At 44.0% G+C, this 27,566-nt stretch overlaps 2 protein-coding genes across 2 annotated transcripts in view; one reads left to right on the forward strand and one right to left on the reverse strand.

Annotated features, from left to right (window-relative positions):
- TTF1 (transcription termination factor 1) lies at positions 1-26,826 on the reverse strand. Its single transcript, XM_075185283.1, has 14 exons — positions 26,518-26,826; positions 24,950-25,742; positions 23,776-23,972; positions 16,514-17,303; positions 15,263-15,462; positions 14,026-14,211; positions 12,675-12,753; positions 12,098-12,228; positions 10,745-10,955; positions 10,319-10,408; positions 9,879-9,944; positions 8,512-8,597; positions 519-607; positions 1-424 (listed from the first exon to the last, which is right to left on the reverse strand). Exons 1-14 carry the CDS (start codon positions 26,783-26,785, stop codon positions 305-307), a joined length of 3,306 nt encoding a protein of 1,101 aa, XP_075041384.1. The 5' UTR covers positions 26,786-26,826; the 3' UTR covers positions 1-304.
- CFAP77 (cilia and flagella associated protein 77) overlaps positions 1-27,566 on the forward strand; it is a 155,968-nt gene that overhangs the window by 11,128 nt on the left and 117,274 nt on the right. The gene's annotated exons all lie outside the window — the stretch shown is intronic.

Raw genomic sequence — 27,566 nt, forward strand, 5'->3', positions numbered from 1 at the left:
TACTTTTTGTTTTGCTTTTTAGCCCAAATAATATTTTGTCATTTATTATAACATTTTATGCTGCAGGATGATTTAACAAGTTCATCAAAAGTCAGTCACTCTTTAGCATACAAAATTCAAAAAAAGGGCTTAATACAGAGTAAAAATAAATATAAAACAAAATGTTAAAAGCAACTTTGACCTTTACTAAAATAGTTCTGATGGATGAGAACAGGTCTAAGTGATATTTACATATGAAACAGGCTTCCACCTCTGCGTTTATTAATTCATTATAAAACAATTTTTCCAGAGAGACGCTTTCATTTCACACATAAGGTCGGGATTTTATAGATTTGGATCGTTTTTTACAATACTTCTTCATCTCCGAGCCAAGGTATTCCTGAAATATTTCACTGACTGAGAACTTGTTTGTTTTCTTTGGGACCTACAGAGGTATGAAGGCACACGTTGTTAACCAGAGTTATACAGGACACCAATATATTTTGCAAAGAAAGAAAAAAAAAAAAAACACTATTTACCTCTGAAGAGTAGTTCTCTTTAGCGTATAGAAGTTCCAGCTTTTCTTCCAATTGTGGAAGTCTTTCACTGTATAAATATTCCACAATATCTAGGAGGGGAACGTAGACAACACTTAGTGTGCGCAAGGGCAAAATTTGCACAAGAAAAACTTATACCTGTGAGCCAGACTCATCACAAATACATAATATGGTACATAATATGGTTCATAAGGAAATCAATTAATTAAAGCAACAAACCCATAAAAAATTAAAAATAAATAAAATCGGGGTATTTTCTTTTTAATATAATTCGCTATGGCAGGCTATAAGTGTTGATATTTACCATATTCCCCTTTTCTCTCTTCAGGCTGCTATTAATGTATTTATGATTCTGGGCTACCATGGCAACCAAAGTCACATGGCATACGATGTAGTGAGCAGAGAGGCTTTGGAACAACCCTCTGTGCTGTGTCTGCATTATGGCATCCTCGTTCTCCCCCCCTCTGCCAATACTTGACATGTCGTGGGCCTGTGTCTGTGTAGCAGTTTTGTCGACATCTTTGTTTGCCAACTAGAGAGCTTTTGAAAAGGAGATAATGATTTGTAGGAGGATAGCTAAGAAATATGACTATCAGATGCATGCTTAAAAAAAAGTACTTGTGTCTCAGTGATGTGATGGGACCTAGGGATAGATAGGCTACATTACCATGAATATTGAATAAGTCTACTAAAGGGACACAGCTAATGTTGGTGGTTTGTAGTTGACTGCAATCCAGTGAATATTTGTTCAACCCAAAACATGGGTGCCTCGGTGTGTGTAGGAGACGGGTCCACATTAAATTTAAGAGGCTTCAAAGCTTTGATTATTCACTTGTGTCTACGGATTTATAACTAATAAGACTAAACACAGGTCTCGTTATGTTGTTGCATTTCTTTTTCTTCTTTAAAATCACGTTTATCTTGTGGTTAGATATACATGTATAATAATGGGATTTTTATACTTACGTAAAATCTGTTTCTCTTAATCCGTTGGGGGACACCGGGACCTTGGGGTATAGGGTAGAGCAGGCGAATGCTGACACTTTAACTTTTAGTTAATTAAAACTCTGGCTCCACCCTCTCTATACCCCACCTCCTGCTAGAGGCCAGTCTATGTTTAACCAAGCCCGCAGAAAGGGAGATAGAGAGAACCAAAGAAAAGAGAATAAACTTAACACATAACATTCTCTTAACAATCAAACAACATGTCAAACAGAAGGAAAAACCAGAGCGTTAAGGGTGGGCGCCCGGTGTCCCCCAACGGATTAAGAGAAACGGATTTTACGCAAGTATAAAAATCCCATTTTCTCTCACATCCCTTGGGGGACACCGGGACCTTGGGGACATCCCAAAGCGGTCTCACGGGAGGGAACGCTCAGAAGAAACGGCCCGAAGCACCTTTCTCCCGAAACTTGCATCCCTATAGGCAAACACATTAAATCTGTAAAACTTTGTGAAAGTGTGTACAGAAGACCACGTGGCCGCTTTACACAACTGTTCACTGGAGGCACCATGGCGTGCCGCCCAGGAAGCACTTACAGATCTTGTAGAATGCGCCCGCAGATTAGCAGGGACAGGCTCCCCAGCCCCGTTGTAAGCCTGGCGGATAACAGCCGTAATCCACCTAGCAATGGTCACCTTAGAAGCTGGCCAGCCTCTTTTGTGAGCATCATACAGAATCAAAAGATCCTCAGTTTTATGAAACTTCTGTGATCTTTTAACATAAATTCTCAAAGCACGAACAACATCAAGATAACGAATAGAATCATCGTTATCAGAAGACGAGGAATCAGTTAGAGCCAGTTTCCAAAAACTTGGAAACAACCTTTGGAAGAAAGGATGGCTTAGTTCGAAGAACTGCCCTATCCTCATGAAAAACTAGCAGAGGAGACTTACAAGACAAAGCCGCAAGCTCTGAAACTCTGCGTGCCAATGAAATGGCTAAAAGAAAAACCGTTTTCAAAGTAAGAAACTTGAAATCTACTGAATTCAAAGGCTCAAATGGAGGATGCTGTAAAGCCCTCAACACCAAATTCAAATCCCATGGTGGAACCGGAGGAATATAAGGAGGTTGAACATGAAGAACACCCTGAATGAAAGTCTGCACATCAGGTATAACAGCAAGTCTTCTCTGAAAGAAAATTGAAAGAGCTGACACCTGACCCTTAAGAGAATTAAGACGCAAACCTGCATCCAAGCCGTCCTGCAGGAACCTCAGTAACCTGGCCAAACGAAAAGATGTAGGATACCCCTTCTTTTCACACCAACCAATATATGTTCTCCAAACACGATGATATATTTTGGCTGAAACCGGCTTTCGAGCACGAAGCATGGTCTCAACCACCCGTCTCGAAAAACCCTTAGCTCTTAAGATCCTGGCTTCAACAGCCACGCCGTTAAAGCCAGACGATGCAAACCCTGATGACAAAAGGGACCCCGAGTTAGAAGATCTGGACGAATTGGCAACCACCACGACCGACCTCCTGCCATGAAGAGCACGTCGGTGTACCAAGCTCTGCACGGCCAATCCGGCGCTACTGGAAGCACTGGAACACCCTCTCTCTTCACCTTTTGCATAGCTATCGGAGGAAAAAGGTACACTAAGCGGTACTTCCAAGGCACAGACATAGCGTCTACCGCGACTGCCCCGGGATCTCTTGCACGGGAACAGTAGTGGAGAACTTTGTGATTCAACCGAGATGCCATCATGTCGACATCCGGTTGACCCCATTTCATCACCAACTGTTGAAACACCTCCGGATGGAGAGACCATTCCCCTGGGTGTAGAGTCTGCCGACTTAGAAAGTCTGCCTCCCAATTTTCTATTCCGGGAATGAACACGGCCATGATTGCCGAAACGTGAGCTTCTGCCCACAGAAATATCCTGTGAGTCTCCCTCATGGCCAGAGGACTCCTGGTGCCGCCCTGATGATTTAGATATGCCACTGTTGTGACATTGTCTGATTGGATCTTTACTGGCTTTCCCTGCAGCAAATGTTGCGCACCTTTTAGAGCGTGAAACACTGCGCGCAGTTCCAAGACATTTATTGGAAGCTTGACTCCTTCTGAGTCCAAAGCCCCTGGAACTGAGCCTGAAGACATACAGCCCCCCAACCCCTAAGGCTGGCGTCTGTTGTAATTAGAATCCAATCCCAAATGGAGAACAAGCAACCCCTGGAGAGATTCTGCCTGTGTAACCACCAGATCAGCGACTGGCACGTCTGTGGAGATAGGCGAAACACCTGACTCACCAGATTTCGATGAGATTTGTTCCATTGCGACATAAGTTCCAACTGAAACTGCCGTGCATGAAACTGAGCAAACTGGATCGCCTCGAATGACAATACCATCTTGCCCAGAAGCCTCATCGCAAAATGAATGGAGGGTCTCCTTGCCATCAACAGGGATTTCACCATCCCCTGTAAGGCTAAAACCTTGTCCTGAGGAAAAAATACCCGTCTCCGACGGGTATCGAATAAAAGACCCAGAAATACCATCTGCTGTGATGGAATCAACTTGGATTTCTTGAAGTTGATAATCCAACCGTGCAACTCCAGGGTTTGGATTGCCACCTGAATGTGTAACAGAAGCTTCTGCGAAGAGTCTGCCTTTAGAAGCAGATCGTCCAGGTAGGGGATGATTGTAATCCCCTTGGCTCTTAGCAAAGCAGCCATCACCGCCATGATCTTGGTAAAGATTCGTGGAGCTGTGGTGAGACCGAATGGAAGAGCCTGAAACTGGAAGTGCTCTGACTGAACCGCAAACCTCAGCAGGGACTGATGACCCCTCCAAATGGGCACATGGAGATATGCATCCTTGATGTCTAGAGCCACCATAAATTCTCCCTGTTCCATGCAGAGAATCACCGAGCGTAAAGATTCCATCTTGAAGCTGGGCACTCTTATCTGAGTGTTCAAAGCCTTTAGATTGAGAATCGGTCTGAAGGAGCCGTCGGGTTTTGTCACAAGAAAAAGATTGGAATAAAACCCCAAACCTTTTTGAGAATGAGAAACCGGAATAACCACTCCGGCCGACAGAAGGGATTGAATCGCCTCTGTTAAAGACAACCGTTTCCTTGGACACGATGGAAGCCCCGTGGTGAAAAACCGTCTGGGAGGGCGACCGAGCAAAATCGATCCTGTAACCCTGACTCACCACTCCCCGAATCCAGACATCGGTGGTGGAATGACACCACCGATCACTGAACCGCAGAAGACGGGCTCCCACCACTGACGACAATGGAGGAGCAAAATCCCCGTCATGCAGACTGTTTGTCTGCTGGCCTAGCAGCTGGACGACGCGCCGACCAGGCCTGACGTCCCCGCTGCAAAGCACCTCTAGGGTTGGATGTCTGACCTCTGGAGGATTGTCCTGAGTAATACTGTCCTCTAGACCTACCTGAGGAACGAAAGGCCCGAAATCTAGACATCCTCTGCTTGGGAACACTAACCGGGAGGAAAGTGCTCTTACCTCCTGATGCCTGACTGATAAAGGAATCCAGCTGAGGACCAAACAGAACACCTCCTGAAAAGGGAATGGATTCCAGAGCCTTTTTGGACTCTACGTCCGCCTCCCAGGACTTTAACCAGAGAGTCAGACGCGCTGCCACTGCCGAAGCAGAAATGCGCGCTGCCATCGTCCCTGCTTCCATAGCAGCGTCACCTAAATAATCCGTAGCCCTCTGAATCTGTTCCACTAAAATAATAAATTCAGAGGATGGCCTGCCAGCCAACAAACCCTCAGACAATTGTTCCGACCAGCGATCAACAGCTTTGTTAACCCAAGCTGATGCTAAAGCAGGCCTCAAAGAAGCACCCGCTGCCCAAAAAATGGACTTAAGAACGGTCTCAACCTTCCGGTCTGCACCATCCTTAAGAGTGGCCTGGTAAGGCAGAGGAATAGTAGTTACCTTTGCCAACCTCGCCACAGCTGCATCCACCTGAGGAAGCGTCTCCCATTTAGCGAGAACCTCAGGGGGAAATGGATAACATGACTGCAGTTGCTTAGTCACCTGAAACTTTCTGTCTGGAGAAGACCAAGGTTTCAACAGCAACTGCTCCAAGTGGGGAGAGGCCGGAAAAACCACCTCCCTCTTTTTGCGTCTTTCAAAAAGAGAGGATGCAGAAACTTCAGGCACTTGGTCCTCGGGAATCTCAAGTACCTGACGCACCGCCTGAATTAACTCTTCCAGACGATCTGCTGGAACCTCCACCAACGAAGCAGCATCTATGTCAGAACCCAGTGGTAACTCACCCTCTTCCTGGGAACCACAATCAGAATCAGATTCATGTTCCGGAAAAGAGGCGGCCACCCGCCTCCGTTTACTTGAGGAAAGCGGAGTGACCGACTGCATCATCCTCTCCAAGGAGGAAGAGACCGCTACCAGACCCTGTACTGAGGATGCAAGACCCTGCACCCAGGCTGGTTCTCCAGACTGCACTGGAGCAACAACAGGCAAAGCTTGAACTAAGGAAGCAGAATCAGAAGATTGAGCAGCCTGAGACTGTACCTTCTGAGCAAGCAGTTCCACTGTATTAAATAGAGACCGAGCCCAAGCAGGCTCTTCCGTGTTTGAACAGACAGCAACTGTTTCACCAGGAGTAGTCTCCGTGGGCCGACAGGACACACACAGAGCCCGTGTTCCTGACTGCCCAGACGGTAACTTAACATGACATACAGCACAGTTGAAACTTAACATAGTAGCACCAGCCCTGCCACGTGTAGATTTTTCCCTCTCAGACATGTTCAAAGATGGGACAAAACAGTACAGTAAAATGCACACAATACAGATAACAAGCAGCACACAAACTACAAGAGAAAGTGAGCCTGCAATACAGCCAAAAGCTCCTAACTGTGTAAAGGTACAAAAGGCTAAACACACCACCCCCAACCCTTTACCTTACAGTATACAGCAGTGGTTCCCAAACTTTTGCAGTTTGCGGCACCCTTAGAGTCTCCATAATTATTTTAAGGCACCCCTCCAAAATAATTACCGTGCAGTCCTGTTTTAGAAGTAGTTGGGTCAAAAAATTGTATGTAAGTATTTAGGTCAGGAAAGAAATGCTTATTTAGTTGTATGCAAAAATGCCCCCTCTGCATCCAGACACTCTGCCCTCTCTCACGCTGTCCCCCCTCCTCTGTCACGCTGTCCCAACTCCTCTGCCCTCTGTCCCCCTCCTCTGCCCTCTGTCACGCTGTCCCAACTCCTCTGCCCTCTGTCCCCCTCCTCTGCCCTCTGTCACGCTGCCCCAGCTCCTCTGCCCTCTGTCCCCCTCCTCTGCCCTCTCTCACGCTGTCCCCCTCCTCTGCCCTCTGTCAAGCTGTCCCAGCTCCTCTGCCCTCTGTCCCCCTCCTCTGCCCTCTGTCACGCTGTCCCAGCTCCTTTGCCCTCTGTTTCCCTCCTCTGCCCTCTGTTACGCTGTCACTCTCCTCTGTCCCCCTCCTGTCACGCTGTCACTCTCCTCTGTCCCCCTCCTGTCACTCTGTCCTTCTCCTCTGTCCCCCTCCTGTCACTCTGTCCTTCTCCTCTGTCCCCCTCCTGTCACTCTGTCCTTCTCCTCTGTCCCCCTCCTGTCACTCTGTCCTTCTCCTCTGTCCCCCTCCTGTCACGCTGTCCTTCTGCTCTGTCCCCCTCCTGTCACTCTCCTCTGTCCCCCTCCTGTCACTCTCCTCTGCCCTCTCTCACTTTGCCCCTCTGCCGCGCGCCAGCCATAAAAAAAAACAAACACTTACCAATCAGCGCGGCGCCGGGACCCAGCATCCTCCTCTCTCACGCAGCAGCTGTGACAGCTGCTGCGTGAGAGAGGAGGATGCTGGGTCCCGGTGCCGTGCGGATTGGTAAGTGTTTGGTTTTTTTATGGCTGGCCCGCGGCACCCCTGAGACAGCGCCGCGGCACCCCTGGGAGCCGCGGCGCACAGTTTGGGAACCGCCGGTATACAGGATAGAAAAGGGGAGAAGCAGGAGCTTTAGATATGGCTGCCTATTCAGGTATCCACACACGAGGAGTGAAGGACTACCACGGGGGAAGTGCCGAGGAGTAAAACACACTCCCCCCCTCAGGGCCCAGCTCTGTACTGGATAACATCTAAGACAGACAAACAACTCAACCAATCCACAGCCTAGCAGGGCTCACTGAGACAGTGACCCTTGCCTGACCCTGTTCCCTGAGCTAAAAAATAAAACTCTTTATCTCTACCAATTAAACAGACTGATTTTAGGAAAAAAACAGCCAGCTCAGGGAACCTACTGCGATTTCTAATATCTCTCTCACAGCACTATGCTGAGAGAGAGTTTACTTACCTGCTGCCAATGCTCCAGACGCAGTATGTGTAGACAGCATGCTTTCTGTACCTGGAGGACAGACCCCAGCCACCACCAACTGTGTCTGGCTCCAATGGAGGGATAGATCATCGGCAAAGGGGAGCAGGCAGCAAGGAGGACCTACACGGCACCTCCACTCCCCCCCGCGCAGCCAGCGCACAGCCGTCCGTACTGTGCGCTCCACAGACCTCCCCCATCGCTGCCTCACACTCTCCTCGCCGGCCGCAGCCGCGGGAGAGGAGAATGAATAAACCTGCAGCCAGGAGTCTGACTGACAGCCGACTACGCGGCTCAGCGAGCCGCCGGCTGTCAGAGTTCGGAGAAACAGTCTCCGCTGTCATTAAAATAATAAAATAAGAAAAAAAAGGAAAACTGGCTGCTAAGCAGCCCTGTGTACAGCCCGCTTCGCCAGGCACTTGAACTAGACTGGCCTCTAGCAGGAGGTGGGGTATAGAGGGGGTGGAGCCAGAGTTTTAATTAACTAAAAGTTAAAGTGCTAGCATTCGCCTGCTCTACCCTATACCCCAAGGTCCCGGTGTCCCCCAAGGAATGTGAGAGAAATAATATTTTTTACGAAAATGAATCATCATGACAATTTATACCGTGTAGACTCCCCTGTTTTGCAGCAGGCTTATAAAACATCAACAGACATACCAGAAAAACTCAAAGTCTGCCAGTCGGGGACGTGTTCCGATTTCAGACGATAAAGCTTTGTCTGGACGACTGAAGGCGGAACATTTCTGAAAGAGAAAACAGATGACGCATAAATACAGGTCGTATCAAATGTAATTTGTTAAAAAAACAAAATGGTTTTGGCGAAACAAGTCAGCAAGCCGCATTTGCGCTAACCCGACACTGCATTTCAATCAAAGTAGATGGTTATTGGGACGTTGTACTGGAAGATTAGTTTATTTGAAAAGAACATTTTGGATGTGTAAAACAAATATAGCACCCTGTCTGAGAGATGCTTTTATTCCTTTAGAAATTATTTCTTAAAAAATTGGCGGCGCAGTGGTTAGCATTGCTGCCTCCATTTGTGTTTTTATATGTTCTCCCCGTTCTCTGCTCCTTTCACAGTCCCAAAACTTACTGGCAAGTTTATTGGTGTCTGGCAAAGTAGACCCAGCATTTGTGTGGCAGAGAATTTGGACCGGAAGTTCCATGGGGAGGTGGATTGGGGTCAATAATTTAATATCCACTGGACAGTGCTTCATAAAATGGCAGTGCTATAAAAAGATAATTATGACACTTATGACTCTACGCGCTATTTATGTAAATGGATGGAAACTGCCTATATAATCACCAGACCCAAACGTTCCCTTAGAGGTCAAATCTGGTCCAATTCCTGGCCTTGCTAAGCAGTGTGCCCGATAATCCTCAAATAAGGTCACATTTAGTCCCAGTCTTACTTTACTTTCATAAATGCCCTCCCAGGTTTATAGAATCAGACTAATGGCAAGGCAAAATTGGGGCCTCCCTAATCTTGGGCAACTTGAACCCATGTGACAAGCTGAGAGCTGGGTGTAATTTTTCACACCTCTACACAGCTATCATGGGGGACCCAGCTGCCCGTTTTAGCTGGAAATGAAAGACTCTGCTTTCTGCTTCTCCGAGAGCCGCTTGCATGGTGTTCCAGGACCACCCATCAGCAGGGGAATCTCTACTTTAGAGGGAAAGCAAAGGACAGCGCAATCATAATGTGGATCCCCTGGAGGAGGTGTATTCAGGACTTATTGGCTGCTCTGCCCCATTTAGACCATATAAGTACAACAGGGGCTTTTTGATGCAACACCCCAACAGTCTTATTCCAGGCATGGACTGTGTTACCCACCAATAACCAGCTACCAGCTGTAGTGCGTAGGAGCAAGTACATTGAGGGACACGTCTGGTAGCCGAACTTCAGGTAAAAACCTTTTAGGACAAGGTCGGCCTTTGGATATTTCATCCAAAATAGATGCATTACTCTAGCTGCTAGCATCTGCTGCAGTATGATTGCAGGACACAGAACGTAAGGATTTTACCCGATAACGTCAGCCAGTTCTTCCCAGTTCACGTTCCAGTTTTCCTCTCGATTGGATTTGTGTAACCTGCAAATCAGTCATTACGGTATTGTTAGAGGATTAGAGACATCATATTATACATCACTATTCCACTACAAGTGCTGAATGAAAAAGGACTCTCCTAAAAGTAAGATGTATTTTGTTTTTGTACAGGAGTATTGTATTGTCGAACTAGTTTTCTATCTATAGTTGTAGGATCACGTACACCGTCCTGCACCCATACAATTCCTTCACTTAAAAGGATTTATAACCTACAGTCCGCATACCATTTACTCCTATACATCCAATCGTTTCCACACATATGTGAGATTACACAGATGATTACTGCCCCAGCACGAGAGAAGTGTCAAAACTAAGACAGAAATCGCTGCATTACATTTGGCATGTGCAGTCATACTTACCATTTAATCATTTTTATTTTGTTCTCTACACCCAGAGTTCCATCAAAAGGATTGATTCCATTGTTCATTCGGATTAAGAGGAGATCAAACCTAAAAACAGGAAAGAACCAGTAGGGTTTGCCCCCTGTAATGTCACATAATATACATTTGTATAACCTATAACTTACTTAGGTTAGTTTATTAAGTCGGTATAACAAGGAAAGGAAGCAGTATGCCTATGAATGGTTAAGTGTTTGATAAGGGGCAAAGAGGCCGTCAAAGGTCTCTCATTGCAGGTTATTGACTGACTGCATGCAGATTCATTTTGCGCGCGCAGTAACCTCTAACAGCCAGCAGGGGTGCTATATTCTTACAAAGCACACTACAACATATAGCTGAAAAAATAAAAATAAAAAAAATAAAATATAAATAAAAAAATAGAATTACCACTTTGTTTTGCAGTTCGTCCAGTTTCGTGTCTGGACCGTTTCCTCTATCTGGACCCACTTGATGCCCTTGTAGAGCTTCTCTTTAGTGACAAACAACGGTTCCCGTGCTTTGCCCTTTGCTTTTTTATTAATAGAATCCAAAACAAACTTTTTCACGGCAGAGATTAAGAGATTTGTTTCCTCTAGGCTCCAAAGCCCCTTATTGACCTCTAGAAAAAAAAAAGGAGAAATAGTTTTATACCAAAGATGATTTAAAACATTCAATTGACATAGGTTACTATTTTTTAGAGGTAACCGCATATATATTATATAATACTTATCTACCAGTGCTGTTTGCTATGCCACGCCAACCCTAGTCGCCAGCATTGAGAGAATACATGGGTGCAGCCAGTTAAGCATAGCAAGGAATACTAGCATTTAGCAGAGAATTTATATAGACAAACAACTTGCATTATTAACAAAACATGTTCTCTTTCCTGTTGAGTGGATGGGTGGGGCAGCACGGTGGCTCAGTGGTTAGCACTTCTGCCTCACAGCACTGGGATCATGAGTTGGATTTCCGACCATGGCCTTATCTGTGTGGAGTTTTTATGTTCTCCCCGTGTTTGCGTGGGTTTCCTCCGGGTGCTCCGGTTTCCTCCCACACGCCAAAAACATACCGGTAGGTTAATTGGCTGCTAACAAATTGACCTTAGTCTCTCTCTCTCTCTGTCTGTGTGTATGTTAGAGAATTTAGACTGTGAGCTCCAATGGGGCAGGGACTGATGTGAGTGAGTTTTGTGTACAGCGCTGCGAAATTAGTGGTGCTATATAAATAAATGGTGATGATGAAGGGTACTCGCAACAAAAGTTGTTCAAACATCTCTATGGAAACAGTGTTTTAAAACATAAAAGATCATCAGCGGCCTAGAGGTAATATCACAATCGCAGATAAACACGGTATTACTATGAAGGCAGCACAATACATTTTACAAGCAGGACTCATTATATACATACACACACAATGTTTTAAAAGTCCCTAACGTAGCAATATAGTAAAGAGCCCCATCCAGCTTGTCCTATCAACTTTCCAAACACATTCAGACCACAGACTCGCTGACAATTATGTTATTAATTATTATATTATGTCACAGATGGAGTTTGTGCAGCCTCTGTAATTACAGGACCAGGGTGTGTAGCCGATTCGCGATACAGTAAGTCACAACAACACAACTTCCTGTAGGCTTTGGGTTGCAACTTCAGCAGCTGCCAACTTCAGAGAGGACTGGTATTCTTACACACACAGAGCATGGCGAAAACAGACTTCAACCTCACAAATGACAGATTCCGCATTTTAAATAATTCCACTTACCTCGTCTGAGCTGAGAGGCCTTTAATTGAACTGCAGTATTATTTCGGCCAATTAAAGACCCGACAGTCATCCAATCGTTTCCGTGTAACGCCCAATATTTCTTCAATTGTTTTACCTCTTCCTCCGAGAATCTGAAAAATATATATGTTATTATTAGAAGAGTTGATTAGTAAACGTAAGCAAAAGAAACCATAAAAGGGGCAGAATGTAAACAAAATGAGAAATATGTACACTTATGAATAGTAAGACTAATTTGCAAAACTTATGAAATACATTGTTTAATTGTGGGTATATAATTAAAAAAAAAAACCTGATACATACATGTTAAAACCGTGAATAAACCGATGTAATATTTTTTTCCCTAAGTTTGAATGTGTGCGAGTTACAGGGGTTGCAGAAAGTTAAATCCTACCCCTCCCCTACAGCCAGTAGAGGCATTTTGCAGATTGAACCAATATTCTTGAGAATACAGCATCAATTCATTAGCCATATTATCAGCTGAACCAATATTCATGATCATGCAGCCCATTGGTTCCCTAGGAACCAACGACATCACTGCCAAGAGGTAATTACTGACCGTCCTTTAGTGCCCGACGAATCAAATAGCTTCGCCCCTCGGCTGTAAATTTCCTGTAAAGTGTGATACACGCCTTCACCTGTAAAACATTCAAGACAAACTGTGTTGATTAGAGACTGGTTTGGCCTTACTTAACAGTGTCTAAGGGCACATCAATACCACTCAATTTATTTTAGCGACAGCAGAAAAACATTTTATTAATTCTAGACTGAACGCCATACAGAATGTGTTACTCATCAGAAACAGGTGATCATTCTTGGTAAAATTATCTCTACGTAAAAAGTTAATAAAACAGTCAAAATTGTTTCACTAAATTTACGATATGCTAATTTCAGCTTAAACACCAATTCACACCATCAATTGGAAGATTCAGCAATACTTTTAGCCCCAAGTAATTTTGAGCATGACCTATCTGAATAAAAAGGACGAGGTGTAAGAGGTATAGAGCTCATTCAAAGATGTTCCATGTGAACTATCACTTCTTGTATTGCTATTAGGCAATGGGGCAGCTCACCTCAGCACACTGATCTTTATCCCCAGCGCTTGTCTCCAATTAAATATCTGTAACTAGTTAACTAATGCTGGCGACAGGCACGCCGATATTGTTGGACATTTTGGTTGTCCGCTTCCTAACAATTTGCTCACAGTCATGTAACATCTTTATCTCACTGTAGTGAACGTCGTCTTCCAAAAGCAATTTGAATATTCTTTTTGGTTGAACGACCCAAATCAACTGGCCTCTTGTGATGTTGCATTTTGGATTGAACTCATATCATCTGAATCTGTGCAAATTGCTGCATCTGTCTCCCCTCTCTGCCAATCACTACATGGTCTTCCCTTTCCCCTACAGGGTACAGATAAAACTCCTTATCTTCCCCTATAGCCCTCATCCAATCCTCTGCCCCCCTGTATCTCCTACCTCATCCCCCTCCACTCTCTATCCCGCCGGCCTCCATTATGCTATTGACTGTTCTCCTCCCCTCCTATCCCACCCTGAAAGCCCCCTTCACATGACTTGCCCCTCCCCCTCTAGATCGTAAGATCTCAAAACCAGGCCCTCTTCCCACACAGCATTTTACTAGAATATTATACTGTATGCTCTCTCTATGGAACTGCAGACCCTTTTGGGGCACCTTATAAATAATTGACAATCATTTTGGCTGCCTGTCTGCTGCAAAAGTAGCCACAGATCTGATTGTGCTGTGAATTAACGATACAACCACTGTGGGACACCTGTGTCCAGTTTACAGATCAATAAAAAAAAAAAAATATCTTTTTTTCAATTTTAACTTTTCAACTTAATCTCATTTTACAGTTTTAAAAAATCTTTTCACAAACAAAATAAAATTACCGATTCTGCTTCGAAATTGGAATTTTCGTTTTACTTGTTCTATTGTGCTCTTTTTGTCTGGGAATCTGTAGCTGTGAAAGAGCATCTCCCCTTTCTCCAAGCCTGTTAAAGCCAAAAACTCCTTTACGTTTTTCCTGATCTGATCATCTTCTGCGGCGCTGAATCGACCAGTCTCAAACTTAATTCCTAGAATGCAAAACACAAGGCAGCTTTTACAGGGTAGGGCCACGTCGTCGTTTTTTTTTTACCATGCATTTTCACAAGGGATATTTGGAGACCGTTTTAAGTCGTACAACCAATTTGTTGTTTCACAAAATTATTTATTGACAAATTTCTCTCCAGCTGGTAGACCAGTGATGGGCAACAGGCGGCTCTAGGACTGCATGTGGCTCTCCGAGCTCACAGTCATGTTGGTCATACCTTGTAACTTGTTTAAATGCCTGCTGATATGTGATTGCAGATAGAGGTCTCTTTCTTTGAATAAATGTATAGTTGTAACTTAATACAGAGATTAAGGGTAATGTGCGGCCCCTTTAGACATTGGAGGGCCACCCACATGCCCCCAGGTTGCCTACCACTGTGTTAGACTAAATGCTCTGTATCTGAAAAGACTAAAAGGACTTATGAACCAAACCACAACTTGAAAAATATTTGCATACTCAATTCTGTAATTTTTTCGGCCCTTTATGTACCCAGCCACGCCCCAACGAGAGCATATCTTGCCCCCAATTATGTCACACGTTGCCCATTCTACTAGGTCACACCAATCAAAAGTACGGCAAAAGGGTTGGGAGGAGATGAACAGAAGTCAAACACTGGCAACTGTACTGAATGATGATCTCTGAAATTCACTACTAACTCAGTAACATTGCCTCGGTGACATCACTAGTTCCTAGTGAACTGACAGGGTAAATAGAGGTGCATCCTCGCCCCCAATATGTGCAGATGACAGATCCACTTTAAGATGGGCAAATCAATGGAACAGAAAGTCCACAATCTCAGTTCTGGGACGTTGCTTCTTTCTGCAACCCCAGCCCGGGATGGGCAAGTTTGTCTTTACCCCATATCGCCCGTTTACATGATGAAACAAGCGAGGGTGCACTGTACATACCCATAATAGATGCAACTCATTGACTCGTTTGACGCATCAGGAATGTTGTATTTTAGAACACAATAAAAAATAAATAAATAATAATAAAAAAAACAACCCCCCCCCAGCAAAATAAACTCGACTTACCGTTTTGTTTAGCGTCTCTGATTCTTTCCAGATCATCCTTAATTAAAGTTTGCACAGTTGACTTCGACAAAGACCTTATTTTGGGGAAAAACTCTTCCAGCAGTGCGACGTCTCTATCACGTATGCGAGTACTGAACCTTCTTTCTGGTTTGGGTTTAGGAGAGCTGCCGCCATCTGTATTCTCAGTAGATAAACCAGCCCTTTGAACACAAATGAACATTTGCAGTTATTTGCTGCTAAAAAATTTTTTTTCTTTTCTCCAGCAATAATTACTAACAGTCACGATAGCAGCTATCCCAACAGTATCTTTCATTTGTCCCTTTCCTTCCTAATGCAAAAGCGGCACTATGCATGAAAGGTGAGAGAGTTATAGTGGGCAATCTAGTAACGTTTACAACATACCCCCTAAGACAGGCCTGGCCAACAAACTCTGCCAGCTACCGGCTATCTATTGGCAAAGCATGCTGGGACTTGTAGTTTCACAACACATGGAGAGCCACAGGTTGGCCAGGCCTGACCGGACCTAAAGCAAACATCTGATTATCTGACATCTCAGTGAAAAAATTAAATTTTAGAAAAATCTACAACAACGTAATGGTAATGGTCTCAGATTGTGATATGCTACCTTGTCTGCATGTACCCCTCATATATTGTTGAATGGTACCCACGGTGGTTTTCGACTTACAACCCACATTTTCCCCCGCAGGACGTCTGCCATAATTTCTTCTATTTCCCCATTACCTCCGGCTCTCACCAGTTTACCAGTTTACACCACATGCACCGATAGTGGTGGAAGTGAACAATGATCATTAGGAGACTCCTCCTGCATCCACGTCAGGTTCATGTCTCCATCAGCAAGAGACATATCTCTTGCCCTCAAAAGATACGTCTCCTGACAAGTGCTTATGCGTCTACGACCAGGTCACATTTACATGAATGCGTCCTTTCTATATTTGACCTACACTTGCAGGCTTGTTCCCTCCCCGTCCACACAAAATTGTAGAGTCGGGTGTAGTACCAAACTATGGATTTTACCCAAAAAAAGGACGTTTACACCAACTCTACATCAGCCTCCAGAGCAAAAGGATCATTAACCTGTGCATGATTAAAGTAATCCTTAAAATGTGACCCTTTTATGGGTACTGCATGAGCAGGGTTGAGAAACTCTGCAACTCCACAGAGCGTAGGCATTGGTTATAGAGCTGTAAAGATTTTAACATTTTATGCCCGGCTCCTTTTATCATAACTTACTCGTTATTATCTACAGTCTCATTTTCATGACGTTCGGCTTCACAAGCTGAAGGTTCAGTAAGAGTCTGGTCTATATCTGTGGAATCATCACAATGGGATTTAGTCCTCGTCTCTTTAGTTGTGGTAATTGTTCCAAAGCCAGAGGAAAAAGATTGCTCTAACTCTGGCGTTTCCTCAGGATCATCTTCTGGGTCTCTGTTTCTTTTATTTTTCTTTGGAGACTTCTTTTTCTTTACCTGTGTTTTAGTGCCATCATCATCCGTTTCAAGCTCTGATCCTTTAAACAAGTTGGTAGAACCATCCTCTCTCAGGGTATATAAAGTCTTCTTTTTCTTCTTATCGGGTTTCCTAGCATTGTCATCGCTCTCACTATTTGGCTCGTTAGTCTGCGAATTGCCATCCTTGTGATTTCCTGTATTGCGATCAGAAAAAGTCAAAAGGTCTTCTGTTAAACTATCTTCTGTCTGACTTCTATCGCGGTCAGTCTTCTGTTTCTTCTTCTTTCTTCTCAGATTGCCTTCTAAATGCCTACGGTCACTACAGGAGAAGTCCTCCGACACACCAACGTTGTCCAGACTTCCATCACCAACAAAAGAGGTCAGGTCTTCAGCTGTTCTGGATTTTCTGCTTCTAGATTTTTTAATAGTCTCTTCTCCGAGGCCAACTGAAGTCAACACATCGTCTTGTAGGCTCTCATCAACTTCCTGAGAAGGCTTCCTCTTTTTCTTCTTCTTCCTTGAAGCTGGATGATGATCTTCTAAGTCAGTATGTTCATCCAACAACATGTCCCCTGGAAAGATAAGCAAAGTCTTATTGCAAAACTCAGGTATTTTTCAGATCATCTCTCATCATCCAACATTCGTAGACTCATTTGAAACTCTCAATCTTAAAGAGTAAAACGGCCCTGCTCTGTGCCCACCGTCGTCTTACTGCGTGTTATCACACTACCACCAATAAAGGCCACACACTGTACTGGATTCTTTCTGACCTTTTTATACCAGACAGCAGCTAACTTATACAGCCCATATACAGGCAGTCTCTGCTGGGTCCTTATGTCTCCAGAATATGGTTCTCTCTTACATTTACTTTACGGTCACTTCTTTTAAGACTAACACTTTTAAACCATTCTCGTTCCTGAAGTTTTGGACTACTTTGGAGAACAGTGGTTTTAGGACACCTATAACTACATTTAAAGATGATATAAAGCACCTGATAACATTTCTATTCTATAGTCATGTCGTCAAGTGGGCAGCACCATGGCTCGGTGGTTAGCATTGCTGCCTAACACAGAAACATAGAATTTTATGGCAGATAAGAACCACTTGGCCCATCTAGTCTGCTCATTTTATAACCTATGCAGTGTCCTACCCAGCACCTTTTTCCCTGGCGCTCCACTCGGCTGTTTTTACTACACGGCTCTTGGAGCCCAACAGAATCCTATAATAATAGGATAAAGCATTGTTTCTCCTATTATAACAGGCATTATGTGAGCACTACAGCCAGTAGTGTGTGTTAGACCACTGAGCACCAGGTTTGGGCAATAACCTCCAACATTTTTCATTATAATTGCAAACTATTACAACTGCCCCCAGTTTTCTCAACTTAATCTCATTTTATAGTTCTAAAATATCTTTTCACAAACAACATGGGATTTTTATACTCACGATAAATCCTATTCTCTAATTCCATCTAGGGGATACTGCTACCATGTTACTTGTGACCAGCTGACAGAACCTTCCCCTCTGCAACCCCCCTGTAGCTCCTCATTGTAATTCTAAAGCCCCAAACAAGGGGAGAAAAACAACCAAAGATCAAACAGCAGAAGGGAGAGAATGCAGTGTCCCCAGATGGAATCAGAGAAATTTGGATTTAAATTGGAAGTATGATATATAATCCCATTTTCTCTTTCATCTGTCTGGGGGACATTGCTACCATGGGAACTTACAAAAGCAGCCCCCCTAAGGGAGGGACCGATCTGATTGCCCGGCCTGTAAACACTACAGCCAAAGCTAGCGTCAGAAGACGCAAACACATTGAACTGGTAAGATTTAGTAAATGTGTGTACCAAGGACCAGGTGGCCACTCGGCATAGCTGCTGCGCCGAGACCCCATTTTGCGAGGCCCAAGAAGCTCCAACTGATCGGGTGGAATGGGTAGTAATGTGACTGGGCACAGATCAGTTCGCACCGATGTAAACATACTTAATAGTTAAAATAAGCCACCTGGAAAAGCTCGGATTACAAGCAGGCCATCTCCGTTTATGGGGATCATATAGTATAAACAGAATCTGAACGTCTAATGTGTGCAGTCTGATGAACATATATGCCTAATGCCTTGACGGCATCCAAAAGCTCCGTCTGGTTGTTATCTTCAGAAGGAGTAGAAGGTTCTTGAGAAACCAATTTTCTGGTTTAAGTGAGTTCGGAGGACCGCCCTATCATCATGGAAAACCAGATATGGTTCCCTGCATGAAAGAGCCCCAAGTTCCGATACTCTTCGAGCTGAGCCGATTACCAGCAGAAAAAACACCTTCCATGTTAGGAATTTCAGATCCGTTGACTGAAGGCTCAAAAGTAGGAGACTTAAGCATTGAAAGTACCAAATTAACCTGAAACTTCAAGGAACACAACCGGCCCAAGAGGCCCATTTCAAGACCATGCTGTAGAAAAGCCATAAGACGAGGACGATTAAAAGTCGCAGTATTGTGTGCTCTACTCTCACACCAACGAATGTAGGTTTGCCAAATACTATGGTAGATACTAGCAAAAACAGGTTTCCTAGCCCCCCCCCAAAAAAAAAAAAAAAAAAAAAAAAAAGAGAGTGTTCACCACCTTGGAAGAGAACCCTTTTGATCTCCAGAGGGCGGCCTCAACAGCCATGCAGTTAAAGCCATCCGAGGAAGCTCCTGGTGTCAAAACGGTCCCTAAAGGAGAATGTCATCACATAAAGGTAACCGAAACCCATGACCGACCGCCATGGACAGAATGTCTGCGAACCAGACCCTGCGCGGCCATCCAGGCGCCACTAGTATTACTGGCAGACCTCCATGCCTGACCCTCTTTAGAATGAGTGGAACAACTGGGGTTGGGGGAAGTAAGTATCCCAACCAGAACTCCTAGAGCATTGTCATGACATCGACATGCACCGCCAGGAGGTCCCTGGCCCTTGAGCAGAACCTGGGAAACGGACGGTTGTGTCTCAACGCGATTAGGTCCAGATCCGAAAAACACCCCACCTGCGAAAAAGCACTTGGAAGACCTCCAGATTGAGACACCATTCTCCTGGCAAAACTTTGCGTCGACTTAGGAAGTCTGCTTCCCAGTTTAGCATGCCTGAGATGAAGACTGTCGAAAGCAAGGGAACTAATAGCTCCACCCATTTCAGGATCTGAGTATCCAACTAGCACTTTTTGTTCCTCTGTTTGTTGACGTATGCCACTGCTGTGGCATTGTCGGATTGGAGGCGAATTGGAAATCCTGAGCCCCCCTCAGTGCCATTAACATAGCCTTCAACTCCAAAATGTTTATTGGAAGCGCAGCTTCTGCTTGTGACCAGAAACGATGTAGGCAAAGATGAAGGATCACTGCCCCCAACCCTGAAAACTGACGTCCGTCATGACGATTATCCAGGACAATGGAGCAAACGACCTGCCGACAATCAAATGGTCCCAAATTCTCCACCAGTGAAGGGACGACCGGGTCTCATGAGATAGAGAGACTGGCTGGTAGGCCAATCTGAGACGAGACCCTGACCATTCTGGTAAAAGATACTACTGAAACCGTCTGGAGTGGAATCTTCCGTAAGGGATAGTCTCGAATGTCGAGACCATTTTCCCTAGGAGCTTCATGCATAGAAGCATAGAGGGACTGCGTTGAGACATTACCTAGGTCATCAAGATCTGACTGGATTAGGCTTTGCCCTTGGGAAGGAACACCTTCTGTTCTCCGGTGTCCATGATGAGACCCAAGAATGTCATCCTTTGGCAAAAGATTAAACTGGGACTTGCTTAGATTTAAGATCCATCCGCGAGACTAACACCCTGATTGCGAGATGCAGATGTTGACTGAAGAGATGAGTGTATGCCGCCTTGAAGAGAAGATCATCCAGATAGGGCACTATCTGAACCCCCCTGGAACGAAGACAACTGACCATCACCGACATGACCTTTGTGAAAACTCTTGGCGCCGACGAGAGACCAAATGGGAGCGCCCTGAACTGGTAGTGGGAGGCTCCTATCGTGAAACGAAATAGGGACCGATGTCCCTACCATATTAGAATGTGCAAGTAGACATACCGAATATCTAGGACTTGAGATTGAGAATTGGGCAGAAGGAACGCCCTCCCACTCCTGCAGTAACGAGGAGAGGAGGATGCGAGTCAGGCTGCAGGTTTATCCTGCAGCTTGGGAACAGCACGCCTTGCTGAGGAAGAGAAAGACCTTCCTTTTTGCGAATGCCCTCTGGAGTCAAAGGATCTGCCTCTGATCGCCTGACCTCTATTGGACAAGTTCCCACATAAGGTCTGGGAAAAGGAACTGCACCAGGGTACTCGAGACTTTGGTACATTTATTGGAAGGAACGTGCTCCCATCCCCGTTGCCTGAGAAATTATATTATCCAGCTCGGGGGCCAAACAATACAAATCCTGAATATGGAAGGGCCTCAAGGGAACACTTTAACTCTACATCAGCTTCCCAGGATCTAAACCAAAGGGTTCGTCTTGCCACCACCACTGAGCCAGACGCAGCGGAAGACATTGAGGCTGCATTTTGAGCCACCTCATATAAATAGCCTGATGCCTCTTTAAGGTGCAGCGCCAGGGGGAAAAGATCGGAATCCTGAATTGCTGCCTTGAGTTGGTCAGCCCAGGATTCCATGGCCCTGACAACCCATGCCAAGGAAAACAGAAGCTCCTGTAGCTACATAGATGGATTTTAAAAATCCTTCCACTTTTCTGTCGGTAGCGTCCTGAAGGGAAGCTGAGCAAGCGACAGGCAAAGTGGTGCGACGTGCCAGGCGTGCTACCGGAGTGTCAACCCTTGGTACTTGTTCCCAACGGTTAACATCCTCCAACTGTAGAGGGTACAATGCCATGAATGTTTTAGGAACTACTACCCTGCGGTCCAGTTGAGACCAACCTGCCTCCGCAATTTCCCTTAACTCAGAAGAAGGGGGAAAACAGACTGCGCGTCTTTTTTTTTAAAAAGACCCTGATCCGCAGCGGTAGGCTCACCTATGTCTAAGAGGTCTAAGGTCCTTCTAACTGCTCAGACCAGATCCTCAATGCCTTGATTTCTGTGAGAATCCTCAACATCCGTCACCTGGTGACCGTCTGTCTTGTAAGGAATTTCTCCATACTCTTCAGATGATATTTCTGAATCTGATACTGAAAGAAGAGGATAATTGGTTCTCTTACGTTTAGTTCTAGACTGAGAAGATCTCGGAGAGTCTAGAAATCTGTTCGATCTATCAATTCCCCTACCCAAAGAGGAGGAACAAGCGGATTCCCCTACGGGGCCCTCTGGGAAATAATAGAGGATGAAGGGCCAGTGGTTGCTGGGTCTGTCCCGTTATTAACATGTTGTTGGAGTACCGCTGAAACTGTAGCCCCCCCCCCCCCTGTCGAGGTAGAAGGAGAGCTCACAGACAGCGCTATAGTCTACGCCCGACGGGTGCCTGTGATACTGCTCACCCTTATTCTTTCGTAAACAATGATATACTGCCCTGGGCCTGCTCCCCCTGGGACCCTGCCTCACAATCTACGCAGAGCGCCCCCCGGGTCCTGCTGTACATTTGGCAACTTTACTTTTCATTTTGAGCAAGCAAAGTATATTGCTTTTGGTGCTTTCCCTTTATCAGACATTATAAAAGGAATAACAGTCACAGAGTAGAATATACAGAGACAGTTAGCAATTATACAGCACAAGAAACATGGTTATGAAAGATACTATCTAATCTCTGACTATCAGTCAAAAGGTGTATCGTGGAATATTTTGTATGATGTTGTATTGTGTCCCAGCCAACTGTGAGATGCAGCAAATTTCTCTAGAATATGCTGTTATCCAACAATGAATATCAAATATCAATACTGTATTAGTCATACATACACAATACATACATATATATTATATATATATATATATATATATATATATATATATATATATATATATATATATATATATATATATATATATATATATATATATATATATATATGCACACACACACACATATATTAGTTGTACTAGTCTGGGAAGGCAAAGTACGAGTCTGCAATTTTAAGTCGTACAACTAATTTGTTGTTTCCCAAAAATATTTATTTGCAAGTTTCTCTCCAGCTGTTAGACCAGTGATGGGCAAAAGGCGGCTCTAGGACCTCACATGGCCCTCCGAGTCTTCACCTGTGGCCCCCTGCTACTTCCTGCTTTATAATCATGTTTGTCATACCGTGTAACACTTGTTTAAATGCCTGCTGATATGCTATTGCAGATAGAGGTCTCTTTCTTTGAATAAATGTATATTTGTAACTTATTACAGAGATTAAGGGTAATGTGCGGCCCCTTTAAACATTGGAGGGGCGTCCACATGCCCCCAGGTTGCCTACCACTGTGTTAGACAAAATGCTCTGTATCTGAAACGACTACAAGGACTTGTGAACCAAACCACAACTTGAAAAATATTTGCATACTCTATTCTGTAATTTTTTCGGTCCTTTATATACCTGGCCACGCCCCAAAGAGAGCATACCTTGCCCTCAATTATGTCACACATTGCCTTTTCTACTAGGTCACACCCAATCAAAAGTACGGCAGAAGGTTGGGAGGAGATAAAAAGGATTATAGGGAACAGAAGTCAAACACTGGCAACTGTACTGAATGATGATCTCTGAAATTTACTACTAACTCAGTAAAATTGCCTCGGTGACATCACTAGATCCTAGTGAACTGACAGGGTAAATAGAGGTTCATTCTGGACCCCAATAAGTGCAGATGACAGATCCACTTCAAGATGGGCAAATCAATGGAACAGAAAGTCCACAATCTCAGTTCTGGGACGTTGCTTCTTTCTGCTACCCCAGCCCGGGATGGGCAAGTTTGTCTTTACCCCATATCGCCCGTTTACATGATGAAACAAGCGAGGGTGCACTGTACATACCCATAATTGATGCAACTCAATGAATAAAAATTTCCTGATGCACCAAATGAGTAAAATATGTTAGAATACAGTCAAAATAACAACCCCCCAAACAAACTCAACTTACCTCTTTGTTTAGCATCTCTGATTCTTTCCAGCTCATCCGTAACTAAAGTTTGCACAGTTGACTTTGACAAAGATCTTATTTTGGGGACAAACTCTTCCAGCAGTGCGACGTCTCTATCACGTATGCAAAGATTGGACTTTCTTCCTTTTGGTTTATCAGAACTGCTGCCATTTGTATTTACAGTAGATAAACCAGCCCTTTGAAGACACAAATTAAAATTTGCAGTTATTAGGTGCTAAAAATATTTTTTTTCTCTCCAGCAATAATTACTAACAGTCACGATAGCAGCTATCCCAACAGTATCTTTCATTTGTCTCTTTCCTTTCTAATGCAAAAGCGGCACTATGCACGAAAGGGGAGAGAGTGAGAGAATAGCAGTGGGCAATCTAGTAACATTTAGAACATACCCCCTAAGGCTGGCCTGGCCAACCTGTAGCTCACTGGGTGTTGTGAAACTGCATGTCCCAACAAACTCTGCCAGCTACTGGCTGGCTATCTCCTGGCAAAGCATGCTGGGACTTGTAGTTTTGCAAAACACATGGAGAGCCACAGGTTGGCCAAGCCTGATCTGACCTTAAAACAAACATCTGATTATCTGACATCTCGGTAAAATAAAAATATTTTATAAAAATCCCCAACAACTTAACGGTAAATGTCTCACACTCTGCGATATGCTACCTTGTCTGCATGTACCCCTCATACATAATTTCTTCTATTACCCCATTACCTCCGGCTCTCACCAGTTTACCAGTTTACACCACATGCACGGATAGCGGTGGAAGTGAACAATGATCGTTAGGAGACTCCTCCTGCATCCACGTCAGGTTCATGTCTCCATCAGCAAGAGACATATCTCTTGCCCTCAAAAGATACGTCTCCTGACAAGTGCTTATGCGTCTACGACCAGGTCACATTTACATGAATGCGTCCTTTCTGTATTTGGCCTACACTTGCAGGCTTGTTCCCTCCCCGTCCGCACAGAATTGTAGAGTCGGGTGTAGTACCAAACTGTGGATTTTACCCAAAAAAAGGACGTTTACACCAACTCTACATCAGCCCCCAGAGCAAAAGGATCATTAACCTGCGCATGACTAAAGTAATCCATAAAACATGACATTTTATGGGTACTGCATGAGCAGGGTTGAGAAACTCTATAACCATTAACATAACTTACTCGTTATTATCTACATTCTCATTTTCATGATGTTCGTCTTCACAAGCTGAAGGTTCAATAAGAGTCTGGTCTATATCTGTGGAATCATCACAATGGGATTTAGTCCTCGTCTTTTTAGTTGTGGTAATTGTTCCAAAGCCAGAGGAAAAAGATTGCTCTAAATCTGGCGTTTCATCAGGATCATCTTCTGGGTCTCTGTTTCTTTTCTTTTTCTTTGGAGACTTCTTTTTCTTTACCTGTGTTTTAGTGCCATCATCCGTTTCAAGCTCTGATCCTTTAAACAAGTTGTGAGAACCATCCTCTCTGAGGGTATATAAAGTCTTTTTTTTCTTCTTCTTCTCAGGTTTTCTAGCATTGTCATCACTCTCACTATTTGGCTCGATAGTCTGCAAATTGCCATCCTTGTGTTTTCCTGTATTGCGATCAGAAAAAGTCAAAAGGTCTTCCGTTAAACTATCTTCGGTCTGACTTCTATCACGGTCAGTCTTATGTTTCTTCTTCTTTCTTCTCAGATTGCCTTCTAAATGCCTACGGTCACTAAAGGAGAAGTCCTCCGACACACCAACGTTGTCCAGACTTCCATCACCAACAAAAGAGGTCAGGTCTTCAGCTGTTCTGGATTTTCTGCTTCGAGATTTTTTAATAGTCTCCTCTTCGAGGCCAACCGAAGCCGACACATCTTCTTGTAGGCTCTCATCAACTTCCTGAGAAGGCTTCCTCTTTTTCTTCTTCTTCTTACTTGAAGCTCGATGATGATCTTCTAAGTCAGTATGTTCATCCAACAACGTGTCCCCTGGAAAGATAAGCAAAGTCTTATTGCAAAACTCAGGTATTTTTCAGATCATCTCTCATCATCCAACATTCGTAGACTCATTTGAAACTCTCAATATTAAAGAGTAAAACGGCCCTGCTCTGTGCCCACCGTCGTCTTACTGCATCTTATCACACTACCACCAATAAAGTCCACACACTGTACTGGATTCTTTCTAACCTTTTTTCACCAGACAGCAGCTAACTTATACAGCCCATATACAGGCAGTCTCTGCTGGGTCCTTATGTCTCCAGAACATGGTTCTCTCTTACATTTACTTTACGGTCACTTCTTTTAAAACTTTAAGGCTAAACTACAGCACTTATGAATACTGTTAGAACGTATCTGCTTCTCTGCAGCGTGAAGGGTTACCTGTGGCTTGGAGCAGAAAATAAAAAAGACCGTGCAAAGTCAACTGTTTACCAAGGTCCGCTACAATAAGCGATATCAGTACAAGTTAGTAGGAGGGAATTGAGCTATGAAAGCCTTGACTAGTTTCTCTGTAAAAATAACAACTTGCTGTATTTCAACCATAAGGCACAAGAGAAACAAATAGTAACGATGTACTAGTCATCCTTTATATATGGGAATAAAAGTTTAAAAAAAAATCCATTACTTTGACACTTTTCTTGTTTTTTTGGGGTTTTTTTTTGCTTTTTTAAGTAACTCTTTCAAAGCTCCTACGGACAACACCAAATTGTGAGCAATAAGAAAGGCTTGTAAAGTAAAGATTATTATACCAGAGAATAAGAATTACCAGAAAACGGTGAAAAACACTCTGCGTCCTGGGTTTCAGTGTCCTCCAGTACAAAATCGTGGAGTGTACACATTTTCTTCTTTGGCGAACCGTGGAAATCTGCGTCTCTGCCCAAAGAACCATTATCGGTTTTCCTTTTCTTCTTTTTTATTCCACTCCCAGTAACAATTTGACTGTCGCGGTGAGAAGACTCGTCCCAATCCGATGTTTCTCCCAAGTGTCTCTCTCGCTCCTTAGTTTTATTCCTTACTTTTTTTTCAACATACATTGTAGCTGGATCAACACTGCAAAATAAAACTAATAAAAAAAAAAAATGTACCTTTATTTGTATACAATAGACAGGTAAGGTCTAAAGAGCATCCCGATTTTACATATACATATAAATTATATATAGCTCTACAACACACATTAAGCAGCAGCTTGGTGGGTACTCACATGCTACCAATGAGCGAGCCTGAGCGTCACGTTACCGTAATACCCAAAAATCCCTCTATCCACAGCAAGCACTGTTCATCATACTAAGTACATAACACCTGTGTGTATTCAATTAGTCCAGGGTTTCCCAAACCCAGTCCTCGGGGCTCCCCAACAGTACAGGTTTTCCATATCTCCTTGCTGGAGCACAGGTGTATTCATTACTGACTGACACATTGTAACAGATCCACAGGTGGTCCTCATTATGTCACATGTGATCCGGAAAACCTGCACTGTTGGGGAGCCCTGAGGACTGGGTTTGAGAAACCCTGAATTAGTCTATTTTTTTATAATCGCCCAATACAACAAACATATAAAACATAATATATACGTAATCATAATATCTCCATACTCATCAACCAGTCACTTCTCAAACCATCAGAAACTTAACAGCACATTTCTGTACAATATCACACCTTTGTAAACAGAATAAGACTGTCCCTTCCAAACCGGATGTAAGTAGGTATTAAACAAAATAAGCACTATAATAAAATAAGTTTAAGAAAAGCCACTTACATACGTCTGCACGAGTTATGCCTTATCACCCATGCATTAACTATAAACGTCTGATCACA

The sequence above is a fragment of the Mixophyes fleayi genome, chromosome 9, assembly GCF_038048845.1.
Source record: "Mixophyes fleayi isolate aMixFle1 chromosome 9, aMixFle1.hap1, whole genome shotgun sequence".
In the NCBI taxonomy this organism is placed as follows: Eukaryota; Metazoa; Chordata; class Amphibia; order Anura; family Limnodynastidae; genus Mixophyes; species Mixophyes fleayi.

Excerpts from the sequence above, each read along its gene's own strand:
- TTF1 (XM_075185283.1), bottom strand. The coding sequence starts at position 26,785 with ATGTATGTTGAAAAAAAAGTAAGGAATAAAACTAAGGAGCGAGAGAGA. Across the intron at positions 12,229-12,674 it reads TCGTCGGGCACTAAAGGACG|ATTCTCGGAGGAAGAGGTAA; the intron begins GTCAGTAATTAC and ends TATATTTTTCAG. Across the intron at positions 10,956-12,097 it reads GGCCTCTCAGCTCAGACGAG|AGGTCAATAAGGGGCTTTGG; the intron begins GTAAGTGGAATT and ends TTTTTTTTCTAG.